General features: G+C 36.4%; 1 protein-coding gene across 1 annotated transcript; it reads left to right on the top strand.

Annotated features, from left to right (window-relative positions):
- Positions 1 to 1,067: 1,067 nt before the first annotated feature.
- On the top strand, positions 1,068 to 6,242 carry LOC142230958 (uncharacterized). The gene has a single exon (XM_075301576.1). The coding sequence runs from the start codon at positions 1,068 to 1,070 to the stop codon at positions 6,240 to 6,242; it is 5,175 nt and encodes a 1,724-aa protein (XP_075157691.1).
- Positions 6,243 to 15,185: the final 8,943 nt, after the last annotated feature.

Below are 15,185 nucleotides of genomic sequence, written 5' to 3' on the forward strand. Positions count from 1 at the left end.
TCCCTTTAATGTTTCCCCACCCTAATATTTACTTTCAAATTCATTTCGTTTATTTACTTTACTCTCTTTTAGTTCTATGACCTATATTCGTTTTTCGTTTGTTTTCGATCATTTAATGTTACATTAGTTATTATAGTTTGTTTTGGTTTGATCGATCTCTTCCCACTGCTTATGTTGGTCGTGGGTATAGTTGAAGAAAACAACAACAACAACAAAGCATAAATATCGTTTATGCTTTTGCTTGTTATTTGTTTTTCATAATGCTTGCAAATTTGATACATTGGTTGAATGCATGTATGTATGTACATACATACATATCAATAACTGTCATCTTTTGGTTCTTTTCGTGGTTCAGTGGGAAGAGATGATCAAAGTTAAAGTTAGTTGTCGATTATTGTTTGTCACCAACGCGTTGCTCGAATAAAGGAAAACAATGTTTGAACTTGTTATATTAAAACAAATAGAATATTAACTCTTGTTGTTCGGCATAGTTACATTGAAAATAATTATTGTAATAAAACAAATTATTTAAACTGAATTTTTACTCGGTCGTTGGGTTTTTAAAAAGGCAATGTTTGAACGGGTAAAAATATAAAGAAAATCTAAGTTGTTCTACGGGCGACATATCAACTTTGTGGTTCTGTGCAAACATTTTGGCGACCGTGACAGGACGGTCAGTGTTTAAAGTTGAAAATAATTTGTTGTGGAAAAAGGTTTTCGTACATTTGAAGTGGTGTGGGGTATTTCATCATTGTTGTGTTATTCGTGCTTTCGTTGCCCCTACTGCTGATGTTAAATCCTGTTAGTTTTGTACCTTTGGACACCAACTTTAATTGCTGCCGTCGTAATTATTTTGAAAGAAATTCAACTCGGAGTTTCTTAGCAGAATCAAAGTGAATTGTTGTTAGGTAACAATTATAAAGCTTGGCTTGGTGATACATAAAATTCCAATTTAGTGGAAATTAGCGCCATATTTATTGGAAAGCGCTAATTGCAAAATTGTTGTTCCTGAAATATAAGAAACGCAATTTTCTCTTTCGTCGTTGACGTTCTCTTAAGTTTGCAAAATGACGAGAGACGATAATGATGCTTCTGAAGAAGCAAGTGGTGCTGATTTGTCTTCTCTTAAACAGCAACGTAGCTCTATGAAGAGGAATATCAGCAACATGCATAAAAAGGTAGAAAAAGATGGTGCAAAAGTAGATTCCACTATTTTAGAGTGTCGTTTGCAAATTTTGGAATCATACTTCAAACAGTTGTGCCACATCCAAACTCAAATAGAAACACTTAGTCCGGCTGACACATCGAGGAGTGATTTGGAAGAACTTTTCATAACAGCAAAGGCAAAAATATTGGGCCTTCTGAACAAAAGTCGTAGTTCTATACCTGGTGATACTACTTTGATGAATGCTTCAATTGCCGGAATTTCAACACAATCTCGTTTGCCTTCGTTGAAATTGCCTCGTTTTGATGGAAAATATGGCGAGTATAAAAGATTTATTTCGACATTTAACAACATGGTCCATGAAAATCAAACTATTACCCCAGTTGATAAATTCAATTATTTATTGAACTGTCTCAGTGGTCCCGCTTTGGCAGTTGTTGAAGCTTTTCAAGTGTCAGAGGAAAACTACCCGAAAGCACTAACACGGCTCCAGGAACGTTATGACAATAAGGTATTGATTTTTTTGGAACATATCAACACTCTTTTCGATATTCCGAAAATGGCAAAAGGTGATAGCTCATCATTGCGGAATATTATTGACACTGTTTCGGCTGTTCGTGGTTCTTTGTTGTCGCTTGGGTCTGAAGCAGATGTTATGAACGCAATTTTAGTACATTTGGTTTTGAATAAAGTGGATGCAGATACGAAACAGAATTATGATGAAAAACAAGAATATAAATCGTTGCCCTCTTGGGATTGTTGCTATGATGTTTTGAGTCTTCGTTGTCAATTTCTCGAAAGTCATGGAAAAAGGACAGAATTTGGTGAAAAAGCAAAACTTGTCAAGCCCAAGCAAAATTTTAATCGCACTGCCCATACTTTCGTCAATTCAAATCCAAATTGTGTATATTGTAATTCAACTGATCATTATCTGCAAACTTGTTCTTCGTTTTCGGCAATAGCAGTTCCCGATCGTTTTAATTTTGTAAAACGCGGTGGCCTGTGCATTAATTGTCTGCGAAAGGGGCATATGGTTTCAAAATGTCCATCAAAATCACGTTGCAGATTTTGTAATTCAACTCACCACTCAGTGTTGCACATTTTTAGTCCAGACAACTCGGGACAGTCAACCATTTCGAATACTACTACAGTGCAACCTTCAACTAGTAATCAAAATCCAGTTTCGCTTGTGGCTCGCTCATGTAAAAGGGCAATCATTCCGACTGCTGTGGTTCTCATCAAAGATTATTGTGGAACTTTTCAACCGGTAAGAGCTTTACTTGATTCCGGCTCCGAACTCAATTTCATTTCAGAAGAAACTGCAAAAAGGCTTCGGCTTAAATTTCGACCATATTCACAAGAAGTTTCGGGAATTGGAGAAGTTAGAACCAGAATTAAATTTACCGTGTCCGCTACAATAAAATCAAGAATTAGTTCGTTCCAGTGGTCCTCAACTTTTGCTGTTACCCCAACAATTGCATCTGTACAGCCCGGTGAGTACATATATACTTCAAATTGGAAAATTCCCACCGATATACCGTTAGCTGACCCATTGTTTTTCAAACCGCAACATATTGACATTCTTTTGAGTGCTGAAGTATTTTTTGATTTATTACTTGATGGTCGAATTTCTCTTGGATATGGTATGCCAAACCTTACCAATACTGTTTTTGGATACATTGTTGGTGGTATCGCAAGTACTGGTCAAGCGAGATCTAATTTTACATGCAATTTGATGGTCAATTCTTTAGAAGTGGATCTTGATAAAACTCTAAAAAAATTTTGGGAAGTAGAAGAATACGAAAAGAATCCCAATATGTTGTCCGAAGAAGAAGCAGCATGTGAAAATCACTTTGTTGAAAATGTTAAATTAGATTTTGATGGAAGAGTTGTGGTCCGCTTGCCATTTAAAGAAAATCCCAAATGTCTCGGCGATTCGTTCGAAGCTGCTCGAAAACGTTTTTTGTCCCTGGAAAGACGTTTAGATCGTGATCTACAATTGAAGTCAATGTATAAAGAATTCATGGATGAGTATTTGTCCCTGGGTCACATGTCGCTCTATAATCAACCGTTATGTGGTACCTATTACATAATACCACATCATTGTGTTTTGAGACCACAAAGTACTACAACAAAAATTAGAGTTGTATTTGATGCATCTTCTCGTAGTTCGTCAAATAAATCATTGAACGATATTTTGATGGTTGGACCAACAATACAACAAGACCTGATCACCACACTATTTTCGTTTCGTTTACACAAGTATGCTTTTACTGCTGATATTTCTAAAATGTATCGACAATTTCGAATAGATGAAAATGATAGAAAATATCAACTCATATTGTGGAGAAATCAAAAAGATGAACATTTAAAGGTATATCAACTGAATACTGTTACCTACGGTTTATCTGCCGCCCCATTTTTGGCGATTCGTAGTTTGTTTTTCATTGCAGATAAATATTCGCACTCGCATCCTTGTGGTTCTGAAGTTTTGCGCAACGATTTATACGTGGATGATGTACTCACCGGCGCTGACGACCTTGCAACGCTGGCTCAAAAGAAAAACGAGCTAGTAAAAATATTAAGTTTCCATGGCCTTGAGTTAGCAAAATGGAACAGCAATAACATCATGTTCGGTTCAAATCAAGATGCAGAAATCACCATTAAAACAAGTGAAGATGAAGTTGCAAAAGCCTTGGGTATGTCTTGGAAACCCAAGGAGGACGTTTTTACTTACCGATTCGAGTTACCAGATGTGATGAATCCTACAAAAAGATCTGTTTTGTCAATTGTATCAAAAATCTATGACTTGCTTGGACTATTGAGCCCCATTGTCATTCGATGCAAAATACTTCTTCAAGAAATGTGGGTGCAAAACATTGGATGGGATGACCCATTAACTGAACATCTTAAATCATTATGGCTCCAAATTAAATCGGATTTAAATTACATACATAAAGTTGAAGTCCCCAGGTATGTTTTAACCTCAAATGATACTCTTGGAGAAATTCACGGATTTGCTGACGCCTCGCAACGAGCATATGGTTGTTGTATTTACTATCGAGTTTGTCTTAAGGGAGAATACAAAACGACCCTTTTAATTGCAAAATCCAAAGTGGCCCCAATTAAGGCACAATCACTACCACGGCTCGAATTGTGCGCAGCAGTATTGCTGAATAACACATGGCTCAAAATACAACCAAAAATTTCAAGTTTTGTCTCATCGATATATTTTTGGACTGATTCCAAAATCGTACTACAATGGCTTAAATTACATTCGTCGACGTTGAATTGTTTTGTGGCAAATCGTATTTCTGAACTACAGGAGAAAACAAGAAATGTTAGCTGGAGACACGTCCCTTCGAAGAGTAACCCTGCTGATGTGGTTTCGCGTGGATGTAGCGCGGAGGAAATTTCTAATACCATTTGGTTTAGTGGCCCTTCGTTTTTGGAAGAAGATATTACAAAATGGCCCGGAACTGAAGAACAATTGAACATCGAAATTCTCGAACGTAGAAAGGCAGCTGTTTTTGTGGCAAATTCATCAGAAGTCAACATCATAGATGACCTTCTCGATAAGCATTCTTCCTATATTAAATTTATTAGAATAATTGCTTATATTTTTCGTATATTCAACAGATGTCCTGCTAAGAAAGATGTGAATATTTCTGATGTAATTCATTTGTCCCCAGATGAATTAGAAGAAGGTTTTTGGAGAATTGTGGCTCACATCCAGATGTGGTGTTTTGGTGCCGATATCAAATCACTGAGTAATGGTGGTCTGGTAAACCCATCGCTTCAAAAACTTTCACCATTTGTACATGAGATGACACTTGGAGCAACCACAGTCAAAATTCTTCGTGTTGGTGGTCGTTTGTCCCAAGCGCCCATTCCATATGATGCAAGATTTCCAGCACTATTACCAAAAGACCATCGCTTCGTTAAATTGTATATTGAGCATGTTCATCGCTCACATTTACACGCTGGAGCAAAAGTGTTGTTGGGACTATTGCGCCAGAAAATATGGATTGTAAACGCCAGAGATGTTGTACGCAAAGTTGTTCGCAATTGCGTTCATTGTTTTCATTACAAACCGAAATTGATGGAACAGTTGATGGGAAATTTGCCATCAGATCGACTTCGAGCTCAACGCCCATTTTTGATTGCTGGTGTTGATTTTTGTGGTCCATTCATGACGTCGTACCGTATCCGAGGAAAAGTGCCTTATAAAACATACATAGCTGTATTTGTGTGTTTCACTTCCAAGGCAGTTCATTTAGAACTAGTTTCGGACCTATCGACAAACAATTTCATCTTGTGTCTCAAAAGATTTGTTGGAAGACGTGGCATACCCCAAAAGTTGTATTGCGACAACGCCACTAATTTCGTTGGAGCACGTAACCAAATCAAAGAATTAAAAGAAAGTCTTTTTCGAGATGATGTGGTCCACGACATGAAATCACTTTGTTGTCAACTTGGTTTCGAATTTTGTTTTATACCTCCCCGTGCCCCACATTTTGGCGGACTGTGGGAAGCAGCCGTCAAATCTACAAAAACGCTACTTATAAAGAACGTTGGCAAAGCATATCTTACTTTCGAAGAGCTACAAACAGTCATAATTGACGTTGAGGCAATTTTAAATTCGCGCCCCATCGCTCCAATATCAAACGATCCCAATGATGGTGAAGCCCTAACGCCTGGTCATCTGCTTATTGGTTCTTCATTGGTTGCAGTTCCCGATAAACATATCGATTCATCCCAATCATCATTATTGTCTCGGTGGCAAAGGGTCTCATTTTTGAAACAACAATTTTGGCAAATGTGGTCCCGAGATTATATGCTATCTTTACAACAAAGGTCAAAGTGGTTCAAAGACAATAACAACATAAAAGAAGGGCAACTAGTTCTAATACATGAAGACAACACTCCGCCACAACAATGGTTACTAGCTCGTGTTACAAAACCTATTCTAGGCCGTGATGGAAAGGTTCGTGTGGTTGAACTGAAAACTAAATCTGGAATTTGTACTCGGCCAATTCACAAAGTGGCTCCCCTACCAAATAATGAAGAGGTTTGAAACATGGAGGTTTCAACGGCGGGAGAATGTTGGGGCAGATCGTATTTTATGTCATTTATATTACTTTAATTTATATATTTATTAATTTATTGTTTTTATTTTATTTATTCTTCACTATTTATTTTATTAGTCGTTTAATTGTTCTTTATTTAAATTTTATTTACATCCCTTTAATGTTTCCCCACCCTAATATTTACTTTCAAATTCATTTCGTTTATTTACTTTACTCTCTTTTAGTTCTATGACCTATATTCGTTTTTCGTTTGTTTTCGATCATTTAATGTTACATTAGTTATTATAGTTTGTTTTGGTTTGATCGATCTCTTCCCACTGCTTATGTTGGTCGTGGGTATAGTTGAAGAAAACAACAACAACAACAAAGCATAAATATCGTTTATGCTTTTGCTTGTTATTTGTTTTTCATAATGCTTGCAAATTTGATACATTGGTTGAATGCATGTATGTATGTACATACATACATATCAATAACTGTCATCTTTTGGTTCTTTTCGTGGTTCAGTGGGAAGAGATGATCAAAGTTAAAGTTAGTTGTCGATTATTGTTTGTCACCAACGCGTTGCTCGAATAAAGGAAAACAATGTTTGAACTTGTTATATTAAAACAAATAGAATATTAACTCTTGTTGTTCGGCATAGTTACATTGAAAATAATTATTGTAATAAAACAAATTATTTAAACTGAATTTTTACTCGGTCGTTGGGTTTTTAAAAAGGCAATGTTTGAACGGGTAAAAATATAAAGAAAATCTAAGTTGTTCTACGGGCGACATATCAACTTTGTGGTTCTGTGCAAACACTAATAGAAAAAATTACGTTCCATAGTCGTGAACGGACGGTCACAAAATGAAACGGAAACGTTCACAAAAAATCAAAACGGAATGTTCACAATTTCGTCCACGGGCGTTCACGATTTTATGAACGGGATTCGTTTTTCTTTGGCCATGAAAAGTCTTAAAATAATCGTTAGACGTTATTATGGCAACTCCCTCGGTGGTGCAATGTGCTAAGGCTCCTGTTAACGCGTATGGTGCAGAAAACACAGGTTCGAGTCACTCTAGTGGAAATCTTTTTTTAATTTTGTTTATAAAGTCGTAACCATAATGTTTTAAGATCATGAACGCTGGTTGTTGTTTTGACAAAGAATGGTGCGATTTTATCGTTGTCAGATTGACACCGCCTGTTCTCAGTTTGACACCACATGTGTGTTGATTCACTTTCATGAACGATTCGTTTTGAAATGAGCACGCCGTGCGCACTCCAACAATCAAGCCAAAGTTGGTCCATATCGGTCCATTATTATATATAGCCCCCATATAAACCGATCCCCACATTTGGCTTGGACGATCTAATTTCATCTGATCCGGTGTTAGTCTATGGCCTCTAACAAGCATCAAAATTTGGTCCATATCGGTCCATAATTATATGTATAGCCTCCATTTTGGCTCTCTTATTACCGTGTGAAAATTGATTCATAATTATTTATAGACTCCTCTATATACACTCAGAGAAGAGTGAACCCACTAGCGAGTTATTTTTTTTTTACTAACTAGTGTTAATATTGAACTTCGTATGTTGCTAACGAAGCATGTACTCATAGTAAGTTCATTAGTAATTTATTTAAACTTTTGTCAAGTTCAAATTTAACTGCTCAGAAGTAAAAAAATTAACTAAATAATACATTTTTTAAAAACAACAAGTATATACAGCAGTAAGTTCGGCCGGGCCGAATTTTAAATACCCACCACCATGAATCAAGTATAATAGTTTACTATGAAAACTCTTGGTCGTTGTGGGTTACTTGATAATATATAGAATTGTAGGGGGTTTGATGACAAATCTTCTTCCAAACGAGGCAGCTCCCGAAGACAAACTTTAAAGATTCTACCTATGAAGACCAGATGAGATTCTGGATTTATGAGAACCAATTTTGTTAGAGTTTTAGAGAAAATATAAACATGTTGTGTATATATTGAAATTACGCCTTGATTTAAAATCTTAAATCTGTAGATTTTTCCGCATTTATTTAAATACGATGAGTAAAATCTGGAACTTTTACTTTCAGTTTGAAGCAATTTTCATGATCAGTGCGCCTGCTATACCCTGAAAGAAGTGTATTCTTTTTTGAGAAACGTAATTTTAGACAAGCAAAGTTTCCTTTTGACACAAATTTTAGAGGCAATCGTTGAATAAACGAAAACACTTTATAATTTTATTATAGATTACTAATTTCCAGCAAATCGGATAAAAACTACGGGTTCTAGAAGCCCAAGAAATAGAGCCGGGAGTTCGGTGTATATGGGGGCTATACCAAAACATGGACCGATGGGGACCATTTTCGGCACACCTTTTTATGGTCCCAAAAGAACTCTAGATTTTCAATTTCAGAAAATCGGATAGAAAATATAGTTTCTAGAAGCCCAAGAAGCAAAATCGGGAAATCAGTCTATATGGGGGCTATATCAAAACATGGACCGATTCGGACCGTTTTCGACACACCTCTTTATGGTCCTCAAATACCTCTAGATTTCCAATTTCAGGCAAATCGGATGGTAAATATAGTTTCTAGACGCGTAAGAAGCAAAATGGGGAGATCGGTCTATATGGGGGCTATACCAAAACATGGACCGATATGGACCATTTTCGACACACCTCTTTATAGTCTCACAATACCTCTAGATTTCCAATTTCAGGCAAATCGGACGGTAAATATAGTTTCTACACGCCCAAGAAGCAAAATCGGGAGATCGATCTATATGGGGGCTATATCAAAACATGGACCGATACGAACGATTTTCGACACACCTCCTTATGGTCCTAAAATACCTCTAGATTTTCAATTTCAGACAAATCGGATAGAAAATACTGTTTCTAGACGCCTAAGAAGCAAAATCGGGAGATCGGTCTATATGGGGGCTATACTAAAACATGGACCGATACAGACCATTTTCGACACACCTCTTTGTGGTCCCAAAATACTTCTAGATTTCCAATTTCAGGCAACTTTGATAAAAACTACGGTTTTTATAGGCCCAAGACCTCAAATCGGGAGGTCGGTTTATATGGGGACTATATCAAAACTTGGACCGATATAGCCCATCTTCGAACTTGACCTGCCTGCAAACAAAAAACTAATCTGTGCCAAATTTCGGGACGATAGCGCCATTATTGAAGGCTGTAGCGTGATTACAACAGACAGACAGACAGACAGACAGACAGACGGACAGACGGACATGCTTATATCGTCTTAGAATTTCTCCCTGATCAAAAAATATAGACTTTATATAGTCGGAAATCGATATTTCGATGTGTTACAAACGGAATGACAAACTTATTATACCCCCGTCACCATTTTATGGTGGTGGGTATAAAAAAATTAATCTTCTGGATCTCCTAGACCATCTAGTGACATGGAGCAAGGAGACCTCAAGGTTGAGGATCCCCATTTATACATGTCATATTATATTTAGTACAAACCAATTATCTTCTTTAGTACAAATCCTTTAGAATAATTTGTTAGATTTTATTTTTATCATTTTATAAAATTTTACCTTTTGTCCGGACGGAGGATCAAACCGCGTACACTGAAACTAAGGCCTTTAACATCTCACTGAAACTCTGGTCTACAGAGTTAAGTAATAACATATGAGGAAATCTTCCAGGAAGCTCTTTAACACAGCAAAGTCCACCAGAGCTACTGAGGATTGGGACGCTTACAAGAAGAATCTGAGAGAATACAAGCGAGAACTGAGAAAGGCTCAGCATAATTCTTGGAATGATTACTGCAGCAGTATTGAGAATACGTCCGACGCTTCCAAACTACGGAAGGTACTAGCATCCACGCACTCCGCAGGGCAATTGGACAACGTCCAGTGAGGAGACGCTGGAGGTTCTTGGACACACATTTTCCAGGAAATCAGACGGTCGAACCATGTTCTGGCGGTGCCACAGGGGCTCAGCGGTCGTTTCCTATCGAGAAAATTGTATCGGAATCTAGAATAAAAAGGGCGTTAAATAGCTTTGGGCCATTCAAATCCCCCGGACCTGATGGAATTACTCCGTCGGAGTTACAAGCAGTGACTGACAGAATCATTCCCTGGTTGCCGGCTATTTATATAGGATGTATCAACTTAGCATCTATTCCAAAAGTGCGAAGGATTTCCGACCAATCAGCTTATCCTCATTCCTACTTAAGACTCGGGAGGGGATGATAGATATTTATCTTAGAACTAGCGTCGATTCAAGTTTGCTCTCGAAACGACGGCATTACATGAACTAGTCAGCTTTATTGAAAGATCACTATCTGTCAAAGAATACACAATTGTGGCGTTTCTAGATATCGAAGGGGCGTTCAATAACATCCATCCGAACTCGATATTAAATGGACTAACAACTCTGAATGTTGATCCAGGTATACGACGAACTTCTAACGAAGAGACGTATTTCAGCCACACTAGGACAAGCAAACATACAAAGGTATGTAAACAGAGGCACTCCCCAAGGTGGAGTTCTATCACCTCTTCTTTGGAATGTTGCTATAAACAACCTTCTGGTTTCCCTAGAAAACGAAAGGATAGAAGTGGTGGCCTACGCAGATGATGTGGCGCTAGCAGTCAGGGGAAAATCCCCATCCACAATCAGAGATATTATACAGAGAGCCCTCCAGATGACTGAGAAATGGTCTTGGAGTAAATCCTGCAAAGACAGAATTAGTCATGTACTGCAAAGATCGCAAAACTCCCACGGTTAAGCCCATATCATATTTACTTCGGCCTAATTTAATTACATCACAATCGGCGAGTTTGGATGGGCTAGCATACACGGGACACGTGACATTATGAATATGTATATCAAATGGACGTTTTCCACCCTGCATTTTGATAATTTTTTTTTTGAGATTGTAATATTTAGACATCTACTGGTGAATCATGTACCTTACCTTGACTGTGAATGTACAATACATAATGAATAAAACGAATATCGGACTCTTAGAAATCATTTTAGATTCAGATTAGGGTGATCCAATGTTGTTCATAGGAAATGTTCTCGATAAAGAATATGTTTAGTCATTCAGTTTTTTCGCAACTAATGAATGTAAAAAGGTATTAGAATTTACTTTTTTTTTGGGTAATTACCTTAACCGCTTTTATTCCACTTAAATTAAAAGCATATTGGAATATCCAGAACAATTCCGTTGGTTTTCGATGTGAACTTTCCGATTAAAGTCTCCAAATTATATGAATATTTTGGAGACAAAACAAATATATACAGCAGTAAGTTCGGCCGGGGCGAATCTTAACCCTCTAATGCCCAGGGCCGCCTTTAGGCGGGATTTATTTAATAAGAAAACTTTTAGTAAAACACACCTCAAGACAACAAAAATGGGCGAAATAAAAAGAAAACTTATTTGAAACTATTCAAAAGGCTTTGTTTGCGGCATATGCGGAATTTTACGTTATGCATTTCTCTTGCTTAGTTCTCTTGCTTTTGTGTCGTTAACATTGAACATTTACTTGAATTTCAGGGGTTCTATGACAAATATTCTCCCAAGCAGATCACTTCAACGCTTCCCAAAAACACTTTTCAAAATTCTACCTATGAAGACTAGATAAGATTCTGGATTTATAAGAATCATTTTTGTTTGAGTTTTAGAGGAATCATATATGTGCAAAAAATGATTAAACAACACTTTGATCTAAAATCTGTAGATTTTTACCCCCCATTATTTAAATGATTACGAGAAGTAAAATCTGGAAATTTTACATTCAGTTTCAAGCAATTTTCACGATCAGTGCACCTTCTATACCCTCAACAAGTTAAATCGGTCTATATGGAGGTTCTAGAATCTAGACCCCAAATCGGAGGGCCGGTTTATAAGGGGGCTATATCAAAATCTGTACCGATACACAATAGGACTATTTATAGACTTAAATAACCGCCAGATTATCAATTTCAGTCAAACTCGATAAAAACTACGGTTTCTAAAAGCCCAGGAAATAAAATCGGGAGATCGGTCTACATGGCTACATGGCTATATCAAAACATCGACCGATACACACCATTTTCGGCACACCTCTTTATGGTCCTAAAATACCTTTAGATTTCCAAATTCAAGCAAATTGGATAAAAACTACGGATTCTAGAAGCTCATGAATTAAAATAGGAAGATCAGTCTATATGGGGGGCTATACTAAAACATGGACCGATAATCACCATTTCGGCACACATCTTTAGGATCCTAAAATACTTCTAGATTTCAAATTTCAAGCCTCAAATCGGGAGGTCGGTTTATATGGGGATTATATCAAAACCTGGAACGATATAGCCCATCTTCGAACTTGACCTGCCTGCGGACAAAAAGAAAGTTTGTCCAAAATTTCAGCACGATAGCTCCATTATTGAAGACTGTAGCGTGATTACAATAGACAGACAGACGGACGTGTTTATATCGTCTTAGAATTTCTTCCTGATCAAGAATATATATACTTTATATAGTCGGAAATCGTTATTTCGATGTGTTACAAACGGAATGATAAACTTACCATTCACCATTCTGCGGTGGTGGGTATAAAAATGGGTACATACGTTTCATTACAATCATTACGGGAAGGGGGTACAATAAGTTTGCCATTCCGTTTGGAATACATTATCTCTCTCAAACAAGTAAGGAAAGTCTAAAGTCGGGCGGGGCCGACTATATTATACCCTGCACCACATTGTAGATCTAAATTTTCGATTGACATCCGTCAAATGTGTTGGGTGCTGTATATAAAGGTTTGTCCCAAATACATACATTTAAATATCACTCGATTTGGACAGAATTTGATAGACTTTTACAAAATCTATAGACTCAAAATTTAAGTTGGCTAATGCACTAGGGTGGAACACAATTTTAGTAAAAAAATATGGGAAACATTTAAATCTGGAGCAATTTTAAGGAAACTTTCTTTATGATTTATCGCTCGATATATATGTATTAGAAGTTTAGGAAAATTAGAGTCATTTTTACAACTTTTCGACTAAACAGTGGCGATTTAACAAGGAAAATGTTGGTATTTTGACCATTTTTGTCGAAATCAGAAAAGCATATATATGGGAGCTATATCTAAATCTAAACCGATTTCAATCAAATCGGTACACATGACTATATTACAAATTGTACTCCTAGTGCAAAATTTCAACCAAATTGGGCCAAAACTCTGGCTTCTGGGGCCATATAAGTCCATATCGGGCGAAAAATATATGTGGAAGCTATATCTAAATCTGAACCGATTTCAATCAAATTTGGCACACGTGACTATTCTACCAATTGTACTCCTTGTGCAAAATTTCAAGCAAATCGGGATAAAACTCTGGCTTCTGGGTCCATATAAGTGCATATCGGGCGAAAGATATATATGGGAGCTATATCTAAATCTGAATCGATTTCAACCAAATTTGGCACATAGCTACAATGCTAAATCTACTCCCGGTGCAAAATTTCAACCAAATTGGGTCAAAACTCTGGCTTTTAGGACCATATTAGTCCATATCGGGCGAAAGATATATATGGGAGCTATATCTAAATCTGAACCGATTTCAATCAAATTTTGCACACTTGACTATACGACTAAGTGTTATGTTTGTACAAAATTTCAAGCAAATCTGTATAAAACTCTGGCTTCTGGGTACATATTAGTGCATATCGGGCGAAAGATATATATGGGAGCTATATCTAAATCTGAACCGATTTCTTCCAAAATCAACAGGGTTCTATTCTGACCCAAATTAGGAACATGTGCCAAATTTGAATGCGATTGGACTTAAATTGCGACCTAGACTTTGATCACAAAAATGTGTTCACAGACAGACGGACGGACATGGTTATATCGACTCAGGGACCCACCCTGAGCATTATTGCCAAAGACACCATGTGTCTATCTCGTCTCCTTCTGGGTGTTGCAAACATATGCACTAACTTATAATACCCTGTTCCACAGTGTGGCGCAGGGTATAAAAACAGTGAACCCAACAGGAAGAAAAATTTTGGTTACTTTGAGAAATTTTTAACTAAACAGGTGTCACGCCAATTTCACAAAAATAAATAAATATTTTTCGAGAAATTCAAAAAAATTTGTTAGACACAATTTTTTTCACTTTTTAAAGAAAATCTTGTAGTTTGAAGGAAACAATTGGTGTTAAAAATTGCAAAAATATCTTTAGTGCCACAGGAAGTTCCAGAAAAAAATTATGGAAAAATTTACAAATTTTAAGAAATTCTGAACTGTTTTGTGGAAGACACGAATTTAGTAAATCTTTATGCTTCACTTGTGTATAGTTTTTCCCAGTTTTTAGTTAATTTTACTAACGAACGCAAAAAATTATTAAGCTCAAAGAAACATTCACAAATCGCAGCAATTTCATGAATTCAAATAGAATTCAATTGGCTTTAGTGTCATATAGGGTTCAGTTTTTTTAGTGCAATTTCCGACCATATGGAATATACAGTGAGAGTCAAAATAAATTGTACAAAGTGTTTGCAGTTTTTGCTGTTAATTTTTTATTTTACGTTTTAAGTTGGGAATTTCAATACTCTTCAATACTCCAAAAACAATTTAATGAAATCGTAAATGTAAAATGAAATTTGGAAAAGTCCTCACTCCAAAAAAGTGAACCCTATATGGCATTATAGCCAATTTAATTCTATTGTAGTTAATGGAATTTTATGTTTTGAGAAAGATTACTTGACTTTAATAATTTTTGTGTACGTTAGTTAAATAAACTTAAAAAGGTGGAAATTACTCACAAATGAAGCAAAAACATTTACTAAATTCGTAGTTCAAATTTTTGTTATTTTGAACTCCAATTTCTTACTTCAAACTATGAAATTTTCTTTCACAAGAGAAACAAATAATTATGTCTACTAATTTTTCTTGAATTTGTCAAA

Source organism: Haematobia irritans, chromosome 3, assembly GCF_050003625.1.
Source record: "Haematobia irritans isolate KBUSLIRL chromosome 3, ASM5000362v1, whole genome shotgun sequence".
NCBI classification, from domain to species: domain Eukaryota; kingdom Metazoa; phylum Arthropoda; class Insecta; order Diptera; family Muscidae; genus Haematobia; species Haematobia irritans.

Bases quoted from the DNA above. Each gene is read 5' to 3' on its own strand.
- LOC142230958 (XM_075301576.1), top strand. From the start codon at position 1,068: ATGACGAGAGACGATAATGATGCTTCTGAAGAAGCAAGTGGTGCTGAT.